A 21,754-nucleotide genomic window follows, 5' to 3' on the forward strand; every position below is an offset into this window, starting at 1 on the left:
TTGAGCCCTGCTGAGCTGCCCAGCTGTGCCGGATTGCTGAGCACATTTGTGGCACGTTTGTGGCACCGTGGTGAGACCGAGCCCAGCCGAGCCGTGCCGGAGAGCCGGGCACCCTCGTGGCACAAGGGCGAGCCCTGACGAGCCACCCGGCCGTGCCGGAGAGCCGTGCCTGTTCGTGGCACTGTGCCGAAGCTGATCCCACTCCCCGCACCCAGCTGAGGTGGGGGGCAGGGAGAGGCCCCCCCCGCCCTGGCCCACAGCGGGGGCGAGGGGCTGTAAACGCGGTGCTGCACCCACGCAGCACTGCCTGCCCCCCCCCAGCCCAGCCAGCACCCTCCAGCAGGAGCCAGGTGCAGGTCCCAGCACCCCGACTTCCCGCAGCCCACAACGGGGACCCCCCTGCTGCCAAAGAGCCGGGTTGGGGGGGGGCCCATGTCGTGGCGGGGGCAGGGGGGCACTGCCCACCTGTACAGCCAGGAAATCGTCCTCATCGGGCAGGATGCGGTAGGTGTGGACGTGCTTCTGATACCTGCAGGCAGCGGAGGGGGGTGTCAGGCAGAGGATGCCGGGGGCGTGGGCAGCATCCCCCCCCTGCCTGCATAGCTCCCCAAAACCCGGGGGGGGACACCAGGCACCCGTCCTGTGGGATCCCGAGACCACCAGCTGGGCACAAGCATCCGCAGGGAGAGCACCAGTACCACCATTACCTATGGCATGCAATGAGTTGCCAGGTCTCAGCCCGGTTCCTGTGGGGTGCTGGGGGGCCCAGGTGGGTGCTGGGGGGTTCAAATGGGTGCTAGGGGGCCCCGAGTGACCCCCCCCTGCCACTTGCTCCAATGGAGACCCCACAATTGATACCCCCCTGTCCCCCATCCCACGTCATGGTCCCAGCCCCGCTGCCTGTCGGTGAGCCAGAGCAGGCATCCCCTGCCCGCAGTGCAGGCAGGAGCAGGCAGGAGGAGGCAGGAGCAGGCAGCCGCTGGCAGCCAGGAGGCCAGGAAACAATTTATTTTTCAATGGAAGCTCACAGGAACCAGGGACGCGATCCCGGGGCAGGGGGTGACAGGCGGCGCTGAGAGACGGGGTGCCGACGCCAGCGGGCGCAGCAAGCAGGACCAGGAGCCCCCCGTGTGTCCCCTCCCCATCCCCTCCGCAGCAGGGGGGACATCCGGAGCCAGGGGACACCGGCACAGCCAGACCCAGCACCCCCGGTGCTGGTGGCAAAGATGGTGGCTCCTCAGTTGGCCTCCGGCCACGGGGCTCGTGGAGGTCACCGGGAGCAGAGCAGTGGCTGTCACCACGCCAGGCTGAGGTGTCCCCTGCCCTGGTGGCACCCCGCCGTGGGGCTGGGGGACCAGGGCCAGGCAGTGTCCCCCTGCCACCATGCCGTGCCAGGTTCTCCGGTGCCATCCTGCTCCTCACAGCGCCGGGTCCCCCAGTGCCACCCACAGTGACGGGTCCCCCAGTGCCACTCACTCCCCACAGCACCAGGTCCCCTGGTGTCACCTCACAGTCCTGAGTCCCTTGATGCCACACCCTCCCCATGATGCCAGGTCCCCTTGTGTCACCCCACAGCATCAGGTCCCCCCCCAGTGCCATCCCACAGCACTGGGTCCCTCAGTGCCACCCCCTCCCCACAGCACCAGGTCCCCTGGTGTCACCCCACAGCTCTGGGTCCCCCAGTGCCACCCCATAGTGCCAGGTCTCTTGGTGCCACCCCCTCCCCATGATGCCAGGTCCCCTGGTGTCACCCTACAGCATCAGATCCCCCCCCAGTGCCACCCCCTCCCCACAGCACCAGGTCCCCTGGTGTCACCCCACAGCGCTAGGTCCCCCAGTGCCACCCCCTCCCCAGAGTGCCGGGTCCCCCGGTGTCACCCCACAGCATCAGGTCCCCCCCTGGTGCCACCCCCTCCCCATGGTCCCGGGTCCCCCGGTGTCACCCACAGCATCAGATACCCCCACAGTGCCACCCCACAGTGACGGGTCCCCCAGTGCCACCCCCTCCCCACCGCACTGGGTCCCCCTGTCACCCCACGGCATCAGGTGTCCCCCCCAGTGCCACCCCACAGCACCAGGTCCCCGGGTGTCACCCCACGGTGCTGGGTCACCCTGTGCCACCCTGCTTCCCACAGAACTGGGTCCCCATCCTGACTCCCCGCCCCCCCCCCCCCCAACTCCTCCTGCCCCCCACGGCATGAGCATCCCCCCATGGGCTCCAGAAATGGGATCCCCCATTTCTGCCTCCCCCACAGCCACTATTGCACCCCAGCACCCCGGGGGGGCAGCACCTGCTTGGGGCTGCTCCTGGGTGCCCCAATACCCAGCCAGGGGTAATGGGGAACCCCCAAACTTGGGAGGGGGGGTCTGAATGGGAACCCGCTATGGGGGGCTGTATGGAAAATTCTGCTGGGGGGGGGGGGGGGGCAGGGAGGGGGGTCCATATGGGAAACCCCCACTGAGGATCTGGGGGGTCCCCAACTCAAAGGAATCCTCAAGGGGTCAAGATGGGAGACCCCCAACTGGTGTCAGGGGGCTCTGTATGGGGACCCCCAGTTAGGGGGATTGGGGGGGGGCACAGAGACACCACCAGCCGGGGGGGGCCACAAAGGGTCTCTGTGGGAAGCCCTAAAACACAGTTGGGGTCTCCATAGGGGGGGTGACATGGGGGGGGGGCAGTGCATGAAGAACCCCAGCACAGGGTCAATATGGGGACCCCCAAATTGAGGGGAGCCCATAGAAACCCCACTTGGGGGGAGGAGCACGGGGGGGCCCTATGGGGACCCCCAGCACAGGGGTCAGTACAGAGGACCCCAACTGGGGTGTGGGGGACCCCCACAAGCGCCATCCCAGGGTGGGGGGGGCAGGGGTGTGCCCAGCCCCCGCTCCTCTGGCAGCCGCTACTTTGGTGATTAATCCCGGGGGGGGGGCCGGGGAGCGCCGGGGCTGCCGGCACAAAGAGCCATTATGTGGGAGCGCGGCCGCCGGCCAGCGCCCCGGCTCCCCGCCGGCTCCGCCGCGCCAGCCGGCATCACCGGGACACCCCCCCGTCGCCAGTGTCCCCCAGGAGGGGGCCACCCACCACCCTCCTCCACCAGCACCCCGGCGGGGAGCCAGGATGGGGGCCACGGTCGCCCACCGGCATTCCTTGGGGTGCCACCGCCGTGTGCCAGCCCCGGCGAAGCCCGGCCGTGCCGCGGCGCGTCGGCGGGAGGGTTAAAGGAAGACGGCGCTGCCGGGATCCCGCCGCAGTTCCTTTTCCTCCTCCTGCCCCCGCAGCTATTTTTAGGCCACCGAGGAGACCAACAGCCCCGGCCACCCCCACGCCGGCTGCTCGGTGGGACCGCGGCACGATCCTGTCCACTGCCCAGGCGGGGACCCTCACCGGCGCTCACCGTGGCATCCCCGTGCCCTCGCTGAGGGGTCCCAGCCCTCGCTGCGGCCACGCGGCACCCGCGGCTGGTGAAAAGCCATCACCGGGCCCCGGGCGGCCTGGCAGGGCCAACGGCGTGGGGGGGACACCGGCCTCCGAGCCGGGGACACCGTGTTAGCACCGCTGGGCCGAGAGCCCCCGGCTGCATCCCCCAGTGCCCCCAGCACCGTCGGTCACCGGTACTCGCGGGACCTCGCCACCCCGGCTTCGCGGCGGGGAGCCGTCGGCCACGGCCATGCCAGCGTGGCTGGGAAACCGAATTTGCACAAGCCACCGGCTACGGGGAATGAGGACGGTGCCACGGCGGAGGCCGCGTGCCCTGCACCGGCACGGCACACGGCACAGCCCCGGGGCAGGCCGGGTCCCGGCGGATTCCCGGTTCTCCCTCACTTGCCGTACGGAGCCGGCGGCTACCGGCGCCTTTTGGGGTGCGGAAAAGCCTCATTTCGAGGTGCCCTGGTGACCGCACCGCCCCACAGCCACATCAAGGTGCCGGCGCACCTCGGCACGAGGGCCCCGGGGCCGCGGTGACGGGGACGGCTGCCCCGGTGCCACCGCGTGCTCAGCCCCGGGGCCTGCGGTCGCTGGGCAGGGGGTGGCAGCAGCCCGGGGACCCCCGGGGCTCACCCGTGACCCAGCACCAGCCAGCGTCGCCGCAGGAGCCCCCCAGTGTCATGTCCCCCCCCCAGTCGCATTGTCCCCCCTCTCCCCCAGCCCCCAGTGCCCCCCAGTCCTTCCAGCCCAGAGCGGGTGGCCCGGCCCCCCCACAGTGTCCCCCTGCACCCCCCCAGTGTCCCCATGCCCCCCCAGACTCCGACCTGCCCACTCCCCATCCCCCCACTCCCCCCCCCAGTTCTCAGTCCCCCCCATAGTGCTGGTGACCCCCATGTCCAGTGTGCCCCCCCCAGACACCCTGCCCATGTCCCCCCATGCTCCCCCTGGTACCCCACCAGTGCTCCCCCCAGTGCACCCCAGGATCCCCCCCGGTGCCCCCCCAGACACCCCCAATGTCCCCTGGTGCTCCCCCACATCCCTCCCAGCACCCCCCTGGACCCCCCGCTGGTCCCCCAGGATCTTCCAAAATCCCCCCTGGACCCCCAGATCTCCCCCAGACCCCCACCAGTACCCCCCCCCTTCCCGTACCTCCCCCATTGCCCCCCCGCTGCTTCCCTTAACCCCCCCGGAGCCCCCCTCGACCCCCCTGGTGCTCTCCTCACACCCCCCTCATTGCCCTGCCGGTGCCCCCCAGGACACCCCACTCCTGCCCCCCCAGACCCCCCCCCAGTGCACCCCCCTCCCCGTATCTCCCCTATTACCCCCCACAGACCCCCCCAGTGCCCCCCCTCCCCGTATCCCCCCTGTTACCCCCCCGGTCCTTCCCTTACCCCCCTCCGGTGCCCCTCCCCGCTGCTCCCCCTCCCTCCCGGTGCCCCCCCCCGGGTCTTCCCCCGGGTCCCCCGCGGTGCCCCCCCCGTGTCCCCCCCCACTCACAGCAGACACAGCGCGTAGGCCCCCGCCACGCTCTCGCTGTCCCGCACCAGGAAGCTGCCGTCCCGCCCGGCCCGCGCCAGCTGCTCCTCGGCGGCGGCCCGGCTCAGGTCCCGGTGGTACCACGGCGGCACCGGCACCGGTACCGGCCCCCCCGCGCCCCCCGCACCCGCCATGCTCCGCTACCGGGGCCGCGCTCCGCGCTGGGCGGGCGGGGGCAGCACCGGGGAAAGGGTTGGGGAAGGAGGGGGGGGGGAGGTTGGGGGGGGCGGGGAGAAACGGGGAAGGGGGAGGAGGGAGGAACCGGGAGGGAGGCGGGGAGAAGCGGGGGGCGGTACTGGGGGGGCGGGGAGCACTGGGGGGGTGCACTGGGGGGACGGGAACAACCGTGGGGGGAGCACCGGGGGGACGGGCAGTACCGGGGGAGGGGCACAGAGGGGCGGGGAGAACCGAGGGGGCGGGTAGTACCGGGGGAGGGGGGCACCGAGGGGGCGGGGAGCAGCGGGAGGGGCGGGCAGTAGCGGGGGGGGGGGGCACCGAGAGGGAGGGCAGTACCGGGAGGGGGGCACCGGGGGAGCGGGGAGCGTCGGGGATCCGGCAGCAGCACCGGGGGCAGCGTCTGGGGGGGCACCGGGACAGCAACGGGGAACCGGAGGGGGGGAACTGGAGGGGGGGGGGGGAGGGGCAGGCAAACCGGGCCGAGCCGAGGTCAGGAGCGAGCACGGGGATCGGCGGACACCGGGGGGGGGCGGGGGGGGGCCGCGAGGGGGGCCAGGCCCGGGGCTCAAAAACGGGGGCGCACGGCGCAGTTTGGCCGAGGAACGGCAGCACCGGGGGAGGGGGGGGGCTGCACCCCGCTTTGTCTGGACCAGGGCACCCCTTCCCCCCCAGCCCGGGGCTGTGGGTGAGCCCCCCCCGAGGTGGGACACAAGGTAGGGGGGTGGCTCGGGGCCGGCAGCACCCCCCGACAGCCGGGGCAGGTCCCCGGGGTGTGTCCCCCCCTTTTCCCCATCCTTTCCCCAGTCCCACCCTGCACATCCCGGGGTGCCAGTGACCCCCCCACACTCCAAGAACTGTGTTGGGCCCTGGGACACCCCCAGGGAGTCCCGTGTGTGTCCCCCCTCTCTTGTCCTGGTGGCGGGGAGCCCCACATCCCCCCACTTTGCTGGGCATGACGTTTCGGGGGGCTCTGCCACGCAGCCCGGTGGGTCGGCACAGAGAAACGGGGGTGACGTCCTGCTTCATCCCCCCCCCAAAAGGAGGTGTAGGACCAGGTTCCCCCCTCCAATCCCACTGTGTCCCCCCAGCCCCATGGCACCCCAAAACCAAGCAGGGCAGGAGCGTTTATTCACCAGCCACACGCTGGGGAGGGAGGGACACACACCCCCACAAGGCGGCTGGTGCAGTTTGGGGGTGTCCCATGGGGGGGGCACAGCGCAAAACCTGCCCCCCCGCCCCCCAGCAGCTCAGCGCAGGGCCAGGAGGGTGGGGGGCAGCAGGGCCAGCAGGCCGAGGGGCAGGGGGCCGGGGGGGCTGGCGGCGTTGGCGTAATAGCGGGCCACGGCGATGTTGGGGTTCCCCTGCGCGGGGTCGAACCACATCTGGATGCAGCGGCCGCTGCCGCGGCGATGGGGGCTGTACCGGTACGAGTGGGACCAGACCTGCTCGCAGAGGTCGGCCGGGGTGGGGAAAACGAACTTGAACTTCTGGCACATGGCGCCGTGGGGACATCGGTTGGTGCCTGGCGAAGGTCCGGGGGGGAACAAGGTGAGGTGGGGGGGTCTTTGGGAGGGAGGGGGGGTCATTCCCCTGCGCGTGGTGTGTTTCGGGGTCTTGAGGGGTCTCGCTGGCTTTGCCGGGTTGCCTTTGACCTTGGGGGGCTGCCAGCACCCCCCACCCCACTGGGGACACTCCCCCCCCCCCCCCCCCCGACAGCCACAGGGGAGAGGGGATGCAGCCACCTCCCTTGGGGCGAGATGGGGGGTGACTGGGGACCCACAGGGGGGTCCCACCATAATGGGGGGGATCCCCTGCGCCCCCCTCACTGACCTGTGGTCCAGTTCCAGCCCTTGTGCCAGTTGACCTTGCAGGTGACGGCGTCCTGGCAGTCCTCCCACCACTGCTCACAGTCCTCCCGGCACAGCGGCACGTGCAGGATCCGCTCCTTCCGCCAGTCCGTGTCCGTCTGTGGGGGCCAGCCCAGTTCAGCCCAGTTTATCCCAGTTCACCCCAGGACGGGGGGTGTGTATGTGTGTGTGGGTTTCTACACCCACCTGATTGATCCAGGGCCCCAGGTTGGGGGAACACTCATAGAGACACGTGTCCTGGATGAAGTGCCGCTTGCACTTCTCCGGCATGGCCCCGCAGTGGTCCCAGTTGAAGCCGTACAGGTAGGACTGGTCCTCGTGGGCTTCCAAACTGGTGTTGGCGGTGCAACAGGCGTTCTCCTTCCAGAGAGCACACTGCGCCGGGGCAACCGCGGCTCAGCCGGGCCACCCCGACGGGGAGAAGGGGGCGAGCGTGCCGGGGAAAACACAGGGAGGTGGCACCGGGTGACGGAACCCACCACCGCCCACCGCGGCACCAGTACAACGGCAGGTGATGCTGGTGGGTGCTGGGGAGGGGAGGGGGATGGGCGAGGACCCTACCTGCCCGTAGAGTTGCCCCTCGGGGCCCGGCTCCGTTTTGTGGTGTTTGCCGTCCATGCAGATGTTGAGCAGCGACTCCGGCGCCGCCGCGGTGGCGATCGGCCAAGCCAGGAGCGCCAGCAGCGCCCACGCGGCCACCATCGCTCTGCGGGTGGCAACGGCGCGGGGGGGGGGGGTCAGGGCGGCGGCACCGAGGACAAAGTGACACAGCGGTACCACCAGCCCCGGGACCACCGGCGAGGGGGGGCTCGGGGCTCTTACCTGGGGGGTTGGCGGGTGCCGGGTGCCGCGGGGCGAGCGTGGCTCATCTCAAAGGTCACGGCGCGGCGCAACCCTTGGCCACCGATCACGGGACGGTGCCCACCGCGGGGCACGGCGGGGCGGGCAGCGCCCGTGGGTGCGCGGAGGGGACAGGACGTCGCGCCCCGCGGCCTCGGTGTGTCCTGGGTTGAACCCCCCCCACCCTCCCCCCCCCACCTCGCCGCGCCCCGGCGTGGAGCTGGGATTCGTCCTCCCGGCGCCGGGCTGGGGCCAGCGCCCGCCAAAATCCACTCGGGGATGTTTTTCCTTCCCTCCCGGGGGGGGGCCGGGCACGGCGGGGAGGTGGCCCCACGCCCCGACACCAGGATGAGGGGCAGGATCTGACGCCCCGATACTGCAGGGTCCTCAGGGATGCCCTGGGGGGGAGACGACACACACATCCCTCAGTGGGTAAGAGATGCCTGCGGGGGGGGGCACGTATCCCCCCACTGGGGTCACAACCCCCCCATGAGTCACAGATACCCCGTGGGGGTCAAGATACCCCCAAATTGGGGTCTTGGATACCCCATGGGTTGCAGATACCTTGTGGGGATCACAGATGCCCCCCCCCAGGGGTCACAGATACCCCCAAATTGGGGTCTCAGATACCCCATGGGTTGCAGATACCCCACTGGGGTCACAGATGCCCCCCCCCGTGAGTCACAGATGCCCCCAGGGTGTCAGACACCCCCCAGGGGGTCACAGATAACCCCCGGGGGGTCACAGATACCCCCAAACTGGGGTCACAGATATCCCCAAATTGGGGTCACAGGTACTTTATGGGGGTCACAACCCCCTCACGAGTCACAGATGCCCCCCCATGAGTCACAGATACCCCCAAGTTAGGGTATCAGATGCCCCAGGGGTTGCAGATGCTCCCCCCCCATGAGTCATAGATGCCTTTGGGGCATCAGACCCGCCCCCAGGGGATCACAGATACCCCCAAATTGGGGTCACGGATACCCTGTGTGGGTCACAACCCCCCCATGAATCACAGATACCCCATGGGGGTCACACATATCCCCCCATGAGTCACAGACACACCCCCCAGGGGATCACAGATACCCCCAAATGGGGGTCACAGATACCCTGTGGGGGTCACAACCCCCCCATGAGTCACCCGCAGGGGTACCCCTGTGGGGGGGCAGATACCCCCAAACTGGGGTCACAGATGGTCCCCCATGAGTCAGAGATACCCCGGGGTGGGGGGGGCAGATACCCCCTGTGGGTCACACATGCCCCAAATTGGGGTCACAGATACCCTATAGGGGTCACAACCCCCCCATGAGTCACAGATGCCGCTCCATGGCTCACAGATACCCCTGGGGGGGGTGATACCCCCCAGGGGCTCACAGATACCCCCAAATTGGGGTCACAACCCCCCCATGAGTCACAGATACCCCCCGGGGTCACAGACACCCCTCACTGGGGTCACAGATGTCCCGTGGGGGTCACCCCCCCATGGGTCACAGATGCCCCCCCCGGTGCCGCGCTGGGGGAGGGCAGACACCCCTGAGCTGTCAATCAGGCTCCGCCCCGCCCCCGGCTCCGCCCCGCCGCTATTGCTCCTCTGGTGGGCGGGCCTCGCTGCGCGCGCCCGTCTCCCCGCGCATGCTCCGTGCGGGCCGGGCCCTCCCCACTACTTCCGGTGGGGCCGGGTGGTACTTCCGGGTCAGCGGCCGGTGGCGGTCTTGTCCCGCTCCCGGTGTCCCGTTCCCCCCCTTCCCCCCTCGTTTCCCCTCATCCCCCCCCGCCATGTCCACGCTGTTCCCTTCGCTGCTGCCCCGCGTCACCGAGTCGCTCTGGTTCAACCTCGACCGGCCTTGCGTGGACGAGACCGAGCTGCAGCAGCAGGAGCAGCAGCACCAGGCCTGGGTGGGCCCCGGGGGGAGCGGGGAACCGGGGGGGGGGGGGGGGGTTGGGGCGATGGGAGGGAGCGGGGCACTGGGGGGGGACCCTGCAGCCTTACCCTGGCCGTGCTTCAGCCCCCGCGGCTGCACCGGGCTTGGCTGGGGCCTCCGGGGCTGCCGGGGCCAGGCCGCGCCGGTGTCCCGGGCACGCAGTGACCGCGCTGGGCCCGGGCGCTCTTCCGCGACTGGTTTCACCCTTTCTATATTTTTTTTTTTTTTAAGGTTTTTACAGGGCCCGGAGCTCCCCGTTGTCTGTGGGGTTCACTAACGAGCTGGGGCTGACCCGAAGCTCCCTCAGCAGCCCCTAATTAAGGAATGAATGAATTAATTAACTTTCTCAGTGGTGATTTCTGATCCTACAAGTGCCCCCCATCGTGAGGGCGGGTCGGTGCCACGGCCCCTGAGTATGGGGGTGTGGGAAAGCCATCGGTTTGGTTAAAATTTAGGAAAAAAAACAATAATCAGTGATTAAATTGTTATAATTAAATTATTTCAGTCAATAATTAAAAGCCCAGCACCTGGGAGAAGTTGTAAGTCCCTCTGGGTGGGAGGTGCTGGACTATTTTAATTGAGCTTTAATTATCTGCAGCGGTCGTGCTCAGCTGGCTGAACAGACACCTCGGATTTGGGGCCTTTTTTTATTAAAAAAAAAAAAAAAAAAAAGAAAAGCTTTGTGTTTGAGCTTTGCTTATGCTCCTCATGGGAACCCTCTGGCCAGCGCTACCTGCTTGGGACTACCCTGCCTGTGCTAGGGAGTGCGGGCAGCTGCCCGTGGCTGGGTGTTGGGGTGCTCACCCCCCCTGCACCCCCCTTTCTCGCCCTCCCAGCTCCAGAGCATAGCCGAGAAGGACAACAACCTGGTGCCCATAGGAAAGCCAGCATCCGAGGTGGGTGCAGTGGGGGGGCTGGGGGGGGTCCCCCACCCCTGTGTGAGATCGGGGCGGGGGCCAGCGAGGTGCTGGAGCTGTTGTACCCGCAGCATTACGATGAGGAGGAGGAGGAGGATGATGAGGACGATGAAGACAGCGAAGAGGACTCGGAGGATGACGAGGACATGCAGGATATGGATGAGATGAACGATTATAACGAGTCTCCTGATGATGGGGAGATCAACGAGGTAAATAATGGGGCTGGGGGGGGGGGCGGGACCCCAAAGCAGGGGGTGTGCCGAAGTGGGGAGCCCGGGGTGGGTCGTTTCCTCTCCTCCACCCCCAATGGGTCTCCCTGCTCTGGTTTAGGGGCGCTAAGGCGGGGGGGGCCCTCAAACCTTTCCCCTTCCCAGGTGGACATGGAGGGGGCAGAGCAGGATCAGGACCAGTGGATGATCTGACGCGGCGGGGGGAGGTTCCACACCCCCCTCCCCACAGCCCCGGGGGGGGCAGTTTGGGGAAACCCCTCCTGCCGCGGCCGCTCTGGGGGGGCTGCGTGGGGCAGGGGGGGGGGTGAAACCCCCCGGGATGGGGCCGGAGAGACGCTGCCAGTGAAGTGCGGGGAGGCATGAGCTATTTGGTTTTTTTCTTTTTTTTTTTTTCTCCAAATAAACTCACTTTTCACACAAACAGCCCCCAAATCTGCACCACAGACCCTCAGAGCCTGTGTTTAGGGGTGAGGGGGGGCCCCCTGGCGCTCCCCCCACCCCTGTGAGACACGAACCCCCCGTCTCAGTGGTTCCCCACGTAGCAGAGCTCGGCGATGCCGTCGGGGATGGCGCGGAAATACTCCAGGCTGGCGCGGTGCACCCTGCAGTGGTATTTCCCGCAGGTTTTGGCGTACTGCAGGAAATGGGGGGCCCCGGGGAAGAGAACGTTATCGGCCAGGACGGTAGCCCCTGGGGCTAGCAGCTGGTGGGTCTCTAGTAGCTGCAGATCCCGCAGGTAGCAGCGTTTCCCGTGGTCCATGAAGACAAAGTCGGCCTTTGCCAGGCCATGCTGCGCCCGCAGCCGGGGGATCACCTCCTCCGAGGGGCCCACGATCAGCTCCACCTGCACGTGGGGCCCTCCGGCTCAGCCCTGGGGTTTTGGGGGGACCCCACCCACCCACCTGCTGGCTGCCACGCCGGTGCCCCAGGGAAAGGATTTGGCTTTTTCCTTCCCGGCTATCGCGTGGTTCCACGGCGTGGAGGGGCCCCCCCAGCCCTTTTCCTTTCCCCCCTTGTCTCGCTTTACGAGCCGTGGGGCTGAGCCGGGCTTTGCCGCGGCGGCGCGTGGCACTCACCATCTGCTCGTCGAAGCCGGCCAGGCGGATGACTTTTTCGGCCACGGCGGCATGGCTGGGGTCGGGTTCCACGGTGTAGAGGCGGGCGCCGACGGGCAGCCCCTGCGCCAGCAGCACCGTGCCGTAACCGCAGTAGGTGCCCAGTTCCAGCACCCGCTGCGGCGCCCGCTCCCGTACCAGCCGCTCCACGATTCTCCCTGCCACGGCACGTGGTCCTCAGCACCCCCATGACCCACCTCGGTGCCCCCCACACCGTCTCCGGGCAGGGGGAAGGGTGCCGAGAGGGGCAGAGGGCACGGCAGGAGGGGCTGGATGGCTGCGCCAAAGCTCCCCGTGGCCCCAGCCGGCCTTGCCCGAGCCACCCGACCCTGGCGCTGCTGGGGGGACAGAGCCCCCAAAACGGTGCCACGGCCACACCAGTGACTCCATGGCCACACCAGCAGTGCCAAGGGTGCCATGGCCACACCAGTGGTTGCACAGCTACACCAGCGGTGCCACAGCCACACCAGCAGTGCCACGGCTGTGCCAAGGGTGCCATGGCCACACCAGTGACACTATGGCCCCACCAGCGGTGCCACGGCTGTGCCAAGAGTGCCACAGCCACACCAGCAGTGCCACAGCTGTGCCAGCAATACCATGGCTATGCCAGCGATGCCATGGCCACACCAGCAGTGCCACAGCCGTGTCAACGGTGCCACAGCCACACTGATCGTGCCACAGCTGTGTCAACAGTGTCAGGGTCGTGCCAATGTACCGTGGCCACACCAATGGTGCCACAGCCATGCCAGGGCTGCCATGGCTACACCAACTGTGCCATAGCCGTGCTGGTGGTGCCACGGCCACACCATTGGTTCTGTGGCCACGCCAATGATGCCACGGCTGCACCAACTGTGCCACAGCTGTGCAGACGGTGCTATGGCCATACCAGCAGTGCCACAGCTGGGGTGATGGTGCCATGGCTGTGCCAGGGGTGCCACGGCCACCTCAATGGTGCCATGGCTGTGCTGGTGGTGTTGTGGCCATGCCAATGGTGTCATGGCCATGTCAACAATGCTACGGCCAGACCAATTGTGCCATGGCTGTGCCAATGGTGCTGTGGCCACGCCAGTGGTGCCATGGCCACGCTAACAGTGCCACAGCCATGCCAATGGTGCCATGGCTATGCCAACGATGATGTGGCCATACCAGCGGTGCCATGGCCATGCCAACTGTGCCATGGCTGTGCCAGTGATGCCATGGCCACGCCAATGGTGCCACGGCTATGCCAACGGTGCTGTGGCCACACCAATGGTGCCACGGCCACGCCAACAGTGCCACAGCCATGCCAATGGTGCCATGGCTGTCCCAGTGATGCCGTGGCCACGCCAACAGTGCCACAACAACATCAACGATGCCGCGGCCACACCACCTGCACCACAGCTGCACAGTGGCCATGCCCGGCAGCGGGACACCCCCCCCTTCCCTCGCGCAGCGTGGACGGGCGAGGGTCGCACTGACCTTTGATGGGCCCGACGCAGCTGAGGTGCTCGCAGTAGTAGCTCCACTGGTCGAGGGTCTGGAGGACGTGGCGGGGGTCGCCGGGGATGGCGTGGGCCAGCAGGTACTGGAAGGCGCGTTGCTCCCGCGGCACGCCGGTGAGCCGGTCCCGTAGCCACGCCACCAGCACCGCCCGGTACAGCAGCACCAGGTAGTGCCGGTACCGGATCAGGAGGGTGATGAGGAAGGGGAGGAAGGCCAGGGCGATCGCCGGTGACACCATTGGGAGGGGGGGAAGGGGTGAGGCTGTGGAAAGGGGCCCCCCCATGAGTGATGCTGAGAGTGCAGTGGGGGGAGGTCAGCCCACTGGTGTCATGAGCTGGCAGTGCTCTGCACACCCCCCCACACCCCCCGGGTTCGCCTGGCCCCGGCGTGCTCTGGGGGTCCCCACACCGGGAGCTGAGGGGTGTTGGGGGACACACACACACTGGCCAGCACAGCCCCTTGCCCCCCCCCCCCCCCCCCCGCCCCCAGCTTTGGCCCAGTTTTGCTGCCCCTGTGCCCCAAAACCTGCACCCCAAAACTGGTACCCCCCACCCTGAGTGGCTGGGGGCCCCCAGGCGCAGCGAGGGGCTGGGGCCGGGGGGTGGCACCTACCTGTCCCCACACTGCAGGCAGCAGACAGGCAGCAGGCAGGGAGCAGGCAGCAGGCAGGCGAGCCGGGCTGCCAACTCAATTATTGATGGTGTCACCTCAGCCGCCACCAGCACCGGCTCTGGTTACGGGGCTGAGCGGGGCTGGGGGAGGGGTCCAGGGACTGGGGCCTCATACTGGGAGCTGGGGGCTTGATACTGGGACTGGGGGCATGAAACTGGGAGCTGGAGTTCTGTCACTGGGGTGGAGTCCCGATAGTGGGGCTGGGGTCTTGCTCCTTGGGTGGGGCCCGATCCTGGTGCTGGGGAGCACCCACCAGAGCCAGGGGGTGGCAGCTGGATTGTGGGGCTGGATTTGGGGGTGGGGGTGCAGATGTTAGGCGGGGCTAGATGCTGGACTGGGGGTTGGGTGCTGTGCTGTGGGGTGGGTGCTGGGCTCAGGGAGCCCCCCCCCCCTTCCTCCCCAGCCTGCCGTGAGCTCTGGGCTGGGGTATCCCTGCAGCCCCCTCCAGCACAGCGGGGATCAGCCCCTCTGCCTGCCGCCGCCCCCCCAAGCCGGAGTGAGGGGCTGAGCCCCAACGAACTCACTGCAGTGAGGGGGGGGCAGGGGGGAATCCCCAGCAGGGGTGGGCACCTACTTGTCCCCCCCCCCCAGTGTCCCCCGTGGGGCCCCACCCGTGACCCTGCCCAGCCGGAGCGGCCATGGAACCCTGCAAGGGCTGCGCAGGGGGAGCACTGGGGGTACTGGGACACTGGGGGCACTGGGAGTATTGGGGGTACTGGGGACATGGGGAGCATGGGGGGGGCACACACACACACACACTCACTCACACACTCACGTGACCGTGCGCGCGCGGCCCCGGTCACGTGACGCAGCCCCGGGGGCGGGGCCGGCGCACCCACCTTTCCCCCTTTCCGCGCGCTGATTGGCTGCCGGTCACATGACGGCGCGCCTTTATGCGGGGCGGGGGAAGCCAAGCGCCCCCCCACGCCGTTGCCTCCCCATTGGCTGTCTCCGCCCACGTGTCTCGATGGCGGGTCACGGGGCCGGCAGTGGGCGGGACGCGGCCCCTCCTCACCCCCCGCCGCCGCCACCGCTCTCACGTGACCGGGGCGGCCGGGCCCCTACCGGACACCGTAGCGGCGCCGCGCCCGGCCGGGCCCTGCTGCGCCTCGCCATGGGCTGCTGCTACAGCAGCGAGGCTGAGGCCTCCGACCAGGTGCGCGGGGAAGGGGCCCGGGGCCTGCCGGCGGCGGGGGGGGGGGGGGCGGCGGCGGCGGCGGCGGCCTGTCCCTTCAGGCCGCCATGGCGGGGATACGACAGCACACGGCACCGGAGGGGAGCGGCGCGGAGGGCTCGTCCCGGGGCTGGGGGCACCGGGCGGTGGGGAACTGCCAGGCCGCGGGCAGCCTCGGTCCTTTCCCGGGGCCTCCCGGCCTGGTTCCCCCCGTTTGCCCCTGGGCTTTGCGGGAGTTCCCCGCTCTGCGGTGCCCGCGGTTGTTTGGCACCGGGAGGGGGACGGGGAGCTGTAACCCCGGGCTGAACCCCTCCTCCCGCGCCCGTGTCCGCGTAGGGATGAGCCCGAAGACACCCGGGGGGCCCCTGGCGTGGCCTCCCCGGCTCTGCCGTAACGTCACAGTTTCTGGTGTAGGAGAGGAGCCCAGGGGAAGGTGCCGCTTGCCCCGGGAAATTCGGGGTGGCCCCCTGGGTCCTTGTCATCTCCCCCCCCCGCCCCAGCCCCTTCCCCGGGGCTGGCTCCTTTCCTACACCAGCCTCCGAGAGCTGCTCTTGCCTGCCATCATCTCAGCGTCACCCTTTCCTCGCCTCCCCCCATCCCCTTTCCCATTCCCCTGGCCTCACGCAGCCTCCCTGGGAGGAGGAGGAGGTGGTGGGTCGGGCAGGATGAGCCCCCCCCACTCCCCATAGCCCCCCATCCCACCGCAGAGCCCACTGCCGGGAGCGCTGCCAGGTTTTCCTCCCTGGGACAGTGTGACTGTCCCCACCGCCTCTTGCTGAGCAGCTTGGGGGGGTGGCGGGGGGGGACCTGGCGCAAAATCGGGGCTGTCACCTGTCCTGCGGAAATTTAATCCACGGTGCGGGCAGCCATGGCCTGTGCCCTGCCAGTGAGCTCGGCTGTGAGGGCTGTTTTGCTGATTAAGGATAGCAATTAAATTCGGACAGCAGAGTGAAAAGAGCAGGCGTATTTTACTGGGGATAACTAAATAACAGAATAATACAGAAAACATGCAGTAAGAAAAGACAGAATAGTGCACTAAAACAAATAGGAAAATACAGGGTAATGCATCAAATCATTACTACATGAGAGAGGGAATAGCGATTAAGAAAGACCCATCACCACTTGCACCCGTTCCCATCATCCAGACCCGCAGGCGCTGGGCAGCCCCGGTTACAGCGAGGATTTGGAGAGCCTGTCCCGGCAAGTGGGAAGTCCTACGCGGTGCGTCCACCCGTAGGTGAGGCTTCCAAAGTCGCTGTGAGCGGGTCCGGCCTTATATACCAAAAATCAGCAAGCCAGAATAAGTGACACCTTTGTTTTGAGCGGAAATATCTGGTTTCAGTCTCACATTAGATTCCCCCAGAGCCTGGCCAGGGCTCAAGGGAGAAGCTCAGGGAGTTTCTCTGTTATCTAATCGGATTATGAGGAAGATCACACATCAGGTCGCAGGGCCAGACAGCTGTCTCCATGACCCTGTTATCCACACACAAAGAAAGATAAATATACATTCAAGATAGCTGCATCTTCCATATGTGTCTCACTAACGATTACATACTGAGTTAGCAGCTTCGGCTCAGGGCCTGCTGCTCAGGCTTCAACACTTCCACTTTTTCCATCAGAATAGGCGGTTTGTTATACCTTAGTATAATTATAATCCCTGTTAGCTCAATGGTTATCAGTTATAAAATATACAGGATTCATCTCTAGGTCAGCTCTGTCTTGGGCTGGTTGTCCAAGCCTTAGCAGTTCAATGGCTCATTACCGGGAGGACCTGTGGCCAAGCCACTCTGCTCCCGGGTGGGCTGCAGGGATGGAGAGGGGCCTGGGCTGGAGGATGGCGATGGCATTTCCCAGTGGGAGGAAGAGCAGCGGGAGCTGCTGGCCAGGGAGAAGTCACAGACGGAGGAGCGACCGTGCTGCTGCTCGCCCCAGGTGCCCCTGGGCTGCGGCCAGTGGGGTCCACCTGGTGCTGGCCACGCCATAACCCGCACAAGCCACGTTTTTGTGCCGGTGTGGACGTGAGGAAAGGCTGGCGGGGTCCCTCCGGCCCTTCCCCGGCCGAGGTGGGTTCTGCTTAGGCAGGTTTGGGATGTGACGGGCGCATCCTCGTTAGGCGCCAGGTTTTGGGCAGGTCGGTGCCAGCACGTCGAGTGGAAGCTCGGGACCCTCCACGGGGACGCCCACTCTGCCTGCAGGGTTGGCAGCCCCAGCTGCCTGATTTCAGCCACGCTCGCTCATTTTGTGGCAGTGGGGGAAAAAGTGAAAAAATTGAGGAATAGGAGTCTGACCGCCGCCTCGGCAGAGCTGGGGCTGTGCCAGGGTTACCCTCTGATCCTCCTCTTGCTTTTCCCCAGGAAGAAGAGACGAAACGGCTGCTGGAGCCGGCAGCCAGCCCCCCCAACAAGGTGCTGAACGGCGCGGAGCAGAGCTACCACAACCTCCCATCGGCGCGCACCGACGAGCAGGCCATGCTCTCCTCCATCCTCGCCAAAACGGCCATGTAAGCCTCGTGCTGTACGTGCCGCGGGGCGTCGGGGGGGGAGCAGCCACGGCCGCAGTACCCGATGCGGTGCTGGTGGGGGTGGGCTCCCCGTAGACAGCCCCCCTCCCTCTGATTTGAGCCCCGTGGGGGTGCAGAGGTGAGACCCCGGGTGTGAGGTGACCCCTTGGCTGCTGGGCTGGGGATAGTGGCCAGAACTGGGGAGCCCCAAACTGGGAAAAGTGAGTCCTTGGGGTGTGGAGAGGGGGACTGTGGGGTACCAGCACTGTGTCCTCTTCTCAGGGTGGGGGGGACATGGGGACGCTTCTCCCTGCGGAGGCAGCCCCGCCAAAATGCGCAGGGGCAATGGGAGGGGGGGGGTTGCATTGCTCGTGGGCCCTGCTGCTCCCCTGCCTGCCACGGAGCAGCTGGTGGCAACTGGTGTGTGTCCCACAGCAGCCCCGAGGGCCACTCTTCTTGGCGGGGGGGGCACATGGCCGGGCCGTGGCACACATCTGGGCAAGCGCCCTCCTCCTCTCTGAGCCCAGGGCCTGGTGTCGGGGCTCTTGGGCCGTCGGCTGAGCGCTTAATCCTCGCAGTGACACGGCGGAGCCTCCTTCCCCGAGCGGCTGCGTGCCGAGGTCCCTGGGGTGCGGGCCGGCCCGTGCCGCGGGGGGCTGCGGAGCGAAGCCCCCAGCTCTGTGTCCATCTGTCCTGGGGCAAACGGTCCTCGGCGTTTCCCTCCTGGCAAGCAGCCGCTCCAGCCCAGCACGCTGGCAGTGTCCGTGCTGCGAGTTTAGCCTCTGAGCTGTTTGTTTTGGGAGGCCTGAATCCCGGGCTGGGTGCTGGGTCTGCCTGAGACAGGGAGAACGTTTGTGGGGAGCGATGAGCCCGCAGCCGGACCCGCTGTCTTTGTGTTTCTGCAGCAACATCATCGACGTGTCGGCAGCCGATTCCCAGGGCATGGAGCAGCACGAGTACATGGACAGAGCCAGGCAGTACAGGTGGGACCTGTCCCGCTCCCTTAAAGCCGCGTCCTCGCGGTGATTTTTGACCTCAGGAGAGTAAATTCTGTGTGGAGCTGGGCTCCCTGTGCCCGGGAGGTCGGTGCTCAGTCCTGCTCCTCCCCTCCGCCCTCCTGGCGCCGCAGAGCCGAGGGCGGCGGCACACAAAGGGCTCCTGTGTTCCCTCGCCTGGTCCGGGGGGCTGGAAGCGGTTGCTCCTGCTTGAAAAGGCGCCTGTGTTGGGCAAGCTGGAAGCTCCCTCATCCTCCCGTCTCGGGGTGGATGCTGGGAACGACGTGGCTTTTGCTCGGTGCTGATGCCTGAAGGTGCGGCACCATCTTGTGCCAAGCCCGGGGGCTCCCCGGTGCGTTTCTCCCCACGTGCCGGCACTGACGCTCGGTGTTCTCCCCTCGGCAGCACGCGCCTGGCCATGCTGAGCAACAACCTGACGCACTGGAAGAAGCTCCCGCTGCTGCCGTCCTTGACCAACCAACCGCACCAAGTGCTTGCCAGCGACCCCGTCCCCTTCGCAGACCTGCAGCAGGTGAGAGGGGCTGGGGGGAAGCTCCGAGTCCCCCCCAAGCTGGTCCCCGGGGTCCCCCTCGGTGCTCTGTGGAGATGCGGGGGGTGAAATGTCGCTGTCCCGGCTCGCTGGGAGCTCTGGCAGCGACAGCTTAGAATCCCAGAATCATGGAGGTTGGAAAAGCCCTTGAAGCTCCTCCAGTCCAACCATGAACCTCACCCTGACCGTTCCCAACTCCACCAGATCCCTCAGCGCTGGGTCAGCCCGACTCTTCAACCCCTCCAGGGATGGGGACTCCCCCCCTGCCCTGGGCAGCCCATTCCAACGCCCAACAACCCCTTCTGCAAAGAAATCCTTCCTAAGAGCCAGTCTGACCCTGCCCTGGCGCAGCTTGAGGCCATTCCCTCTTGGCCTGCCGCTGGGTCCTTGGCTCAAGAGACTCATCCCCCCTCTCTGCACCCTCCTTTCAGGGAGTTGGAGAGGGCCATGAGGTCTCCCCTCAGCCTCCTCTTCTCCAGACTAAACCCCCCCAGTTCCCTCAGCTGCTCCTCCAGCTTGTCTGTGGCAGCCCGGCCATGCCGGAGGGTCCCAGCAGCCGCTCACAGGGTCTTCAGCTCGGTGCAGCCTCACCGGAGGAGCACGGGCCGTGCCGGGGCTCCCGCGAGAGTCATGGTGCCGGCGGTGAAGCCAAAATCCCGAGTTTCAGCAGCCTGGGAGGACTCAGCGCTGAAGGCAAAGCCCAGGGATGGGTTTCTCGCGCAGTAACTGCGTGCAGGCAGCGGCTCTAAACTCCATCCAGTCCTGTCAGAGGATCGTTGGTGGCAGGAGGGGGTTTGGCAGCTCCCGGCGAGTCCCGCAGCCGCTCTGAGGAAGGAGCTGCCGGGGAAACGCTCTTCCTCACAGCAGGAGCTGCCGCCTTCCCCATTAAGCGCCTGGAAAAGCCCCAGCGTTGCTCCCAGCTGTTTACTGGGTTGGTCTCCCCGTTCCCCCCAGCTGGTTCCGGTCCACTTGCCGGTCCCCAGAGCCGCAGGAGGGCTGGCACAGCTTGGCACAAACCCCTGGTCCCGCTTCCTGGGCGACAACCCTGCCCCAGCGTGTCCTCGGGGACAGGGACCTGTGGGGGGGTGAATTATTCCCCATCCTACGGGCGGGTGGGCGTCAGCAGGCGCTGGAGTCAGGGTGGTGGGTGCTCCGAGCGACGCCGAACACCTGGGGCGGGATGTGCCGGGGTCACCCGCGGCCTTTTCTTTGGGATAAGGATTTTTTTGGGGGGGATAAGGGCATTTTCCAGAGGCGGCGCTGAGGCCGGGTGCTGTGCTCGCCCGCAGGTGTCCCGGATAGCCGCCTACGCCTTCAGCGCGCTCTCACAGATCCGCGTCGACGCCAAAGAAGAACTGGTTGTACAGTTTGGCATCCCCTGAGCCCTCCCCGCAGCACCACAGCTTCACCGCTTTTGGGTTGGGTGGTTATTTTTTTGTTTCCTTGGGGTTTGGTTGGTTTTGGTTTTCGTTTTTTTTTTTTCTTCCCCCTTTTTGTCTTTATTTCTTCTCCCCTCCCTCCCCACGGCGCCACGACAGAACTTGTATGGACACCTGCTTTCCTGGCGCTGCTCGGAGGTTTTCTCCTCCTTGGGAGGGGAGGGGGGGTGCGTGGGGAGGGGGCTGTGTTTCGCCAATGTGGGGGAGGCTCTGCCGTGGCTCAGCACCGTGTGCCGGGGCACCGGGAAGGGTGGGCTGGAGCCAGGCGGGGCTGGAGTCGGGCTGCCACGGATGGGACGCTCTGAGCGGGAACGCGGTGGCTGCTGACACCCTCCCCGCTCATTTTTATATGTTCAGACCTTTATTTTGTTGTTTTTTTTTTTTTTTAATTATTATTTTTGGCCACAGTAGATAAAACCATGTTCATCCAGTACCTGTCTCCTCTGTTCTGTGCCAGCCCTAGGGGGAGTGCGGTGGGAGAGCCCTGGCGGGGGTGTATGGGGACACACGTGTCCCTGGACCCCCCACTCCAGTCCCCCAGCTGGTTACTGGGACCTACTGGACCTGCTCCTCCTGGCAAAGGCGTGGGGGGGGCTGGGGGTGTCTTATCCCTCCCGGGAGGTGGAGTCAGAAGTGCCCCCATGGCTTCTCTCCATTCTTGGGGCTGAGCAGAGCGGGATGGGGGGGCTGCCAGGCCCAGTTGGGGGGCCATGCCCCCCCTCCCCCCCCCCCCCCCCCAGGTCCTCAGGGGCTTTAGTGGGGTGTGGGTGCTCCCCCTGGGCTCCTGGGGGGGGGGGGCGGTGGCCCCCCCGAGTATACCTGTAGCCCCTCACCTCCTCCCTGGGCTTCCAAGATTGGGGGGTGGTCACTGTGGGGCTGCCCCCACAGCAGGTCTGAGGGGAGAGGTGTG

The 21,754-nt window shown here is 67.0% G+C and overlaps 4 protein-coding genes across 4 annotated transcripts; 2 read left to right on the forward strand and 2 right to left on the reverse strand.

Moving 5' to 3' along the window:
* Positions 1-6,261: 6,261 nt before the first annotated feature.
* FOLR3 (folate receptor gamma) lies at positions 6,262-8,022 on the reverse strand. Its single transcript, XM_074817047.1, has 5 exons — positions 7,831-8,022; positions 7,570-7,714; positions 7,195-7,383; positions 6,971-7,106; positions 6,262-6,662 (listed from the first exon to the last, which is right to left on the reverse strand). The coding sequence occupies exons 1-5, from the start codon at positions 7,875-7,877 to the stop codon at positions 6,388-6,390; spliced, it is 792 nt and encodes a 263-aa protein (XP_074673148.1). The 5' UTR covers positions 7,878-8,022; the 3' UTR covers positions 6,262-6,387.
* A 1,506-nt stretch (positions 8,023-9,528) lies between these two features.
* ANAPC15 (anaphase promoting complex subunit 15) lies at positions 9,529-11,264 on the forward strand. Its single transcript, XM_074816590.1, has 4 exons — positions 9,529-9,744; positions 10,607-10,666; positions 10,759-10,896; positions 11,062-11,264. The coding sequence occupies exons 1-4, from the start codon at positions 9,625-9,627 to the stop codon at positions 11,107-11,109; spliced, it is 366 nt and encodes a 121-aa protein (XP_074672691.1). The 5' UTR covers positions 9,529-9,624; the 3' UTR covers positions 11,110-11,264.
* A 167-nt stretch (positions 11,265-11,431) lies between these two features.
* Positions 11,432-15,021, reverse strand: TOMT (transmembrane O-methyltransferase). Its single transcript, XM_074816589.1, has 4 exons — positions 14,127-15,021; positions 13,491-13,775; positions 11,994-12,190; positions 11,432-11,761 (listed from the first exon to the last, which is right to left on the reverse strand). The coding sequence occupies exons 2-4, from the start codon at positions 13,750-13,752 to the stop codon at positions 11,441-11,443; spliced, it is 780 nt and encodes a 259-aa protein (XP_074672690.1). The 5' UTR covers positions 13,753-13,775; positions 14,127-15,021; the 3' UTR covers positions 11,432-11,440.
* Positions 15,022-15,178: 157 nt separating this feature from the next.
* Positions 15,179-21,275, forward strand: LAMTOR1 (late endosomal/lysosomal adaptor, MAPK and MTOR activator 1). Its single transcript, XM_074816592.1, has 5 exons — positions 15,179-15,342; positions 17,715-17,860; positions 18,766-18,843; positions 19,261-19,387; positions 20,695-21,275. The coding sequence occupies exons 1-5, from the start codon at positions 15,301-15,303 to the stop codon at positions 20,785-20,787; spliced, it is 486 nt and encodes a 161-aa protein (XP_074672693.1). The 5' UTR covers positions 15,179-15,300; the 3' UTR covers positions 20,788-21,275.
* Positions 21,276-21,754: the final 479 nt, after the last annotated feature.

Source organism: Strix aluco, chromosome 2, assembly GCF_031877795.1.
Source record: "Strix aluco isolate bStrAlu1 chromosome 2, bStrAlu1.hap1, whole genome shotgun sequence".
Lineage (NCBI taxonomy): Eukaryota > Metazoa > Chordata > Aves > Strigiformes > Strigidae > Strix > Strix aluco.

Bases quoted from the DNA above. Each gene is read 5' to 3' on its own strand.
- FOLR3 (XM_074817047.1), bottom strand. From the start codon at position 7,877: ATGAGCCACGCTCGCCCCGCGGCACCCGGCACCCGCCAACCCCCCAG. The intron at 7,715-7,830 runs GTAAGAGCCCCG...TGCCACCCGCAG, and splicing joins GGCACCCGCCAACCCCCCAG to AGCGATGGTGGCCGCGTGGG. The intron at 6,663-6,970 runs GTCAGTGAGGGG...GACCTTCGCCAG, and splicing joins GGGCTGGAACTGGACCACAG to GCACCAACCGATGTCCCCAC.
- ANAPC15 (XM_074816590.1), top strand. From the start codon at position 9,625: ATGTCCACGCTGTTCCCTTCGCTGCTGCCCCGCGTCACCGAGTCGCTC. The intron at 9,745-10,606 runs GTGGGCCCCGGG...TCGCCCTCCCAG, and splicing joins AGCAGCAGCACCAGGCCTGG to CTCCAGAGCATAGCCGAGAA. The intron at 10,667-10,758 runs GTGGGTGCAGTG...TTGTACCCGCAG, and splicing joins TAGGAAAGCCAGCATCCGAG to CATTACGATGAGGAGGAGGA.
- TOMT (XM_074816589.1), bottom strand. From the start codon at position 13,752: ATGGTGTCACCGGCGATCGCCCTGGCCTTCCTCCCCTTCCTCATCACC. The intron at 12,191-13,490 runs GTCAGTGCGACC...GTGCCGTGGCAG, and splicing joins CTGCGTCGGGCCCATCAAAG to GGAGAATCGTGGAGCGGCTG. The intron at 11,762-11,993 runs GTGAGTGCCACG...CCCCACGTGCAG, and splicing joins CCGGCTTCGACGAGCAGATG to GTGGAGCTGATCGTGGGCCC.
- LAMTOR1 (XM_074816592.1), top strand. From the start codon at position 15,301: ATGGGCTGCTGCTACAGCAGCGAGGCTGAGGCCTCCGACCAG. The intron at 15,343-17,714 runs GTGCGCGGGGAA...GCTTTTCCCCAG, and splicing joins AGGCTGAGGCCTCCGACCAG to GAAGAAGAGACGAAACGGCT. The intron at 17,861-18,765 runs GTAAGCCTCGTG...GTGTTTCTGCAG, and splicing joins ATCCTCGCCAAAACGGCCAT to CAACATCATCGACGTGTCGG.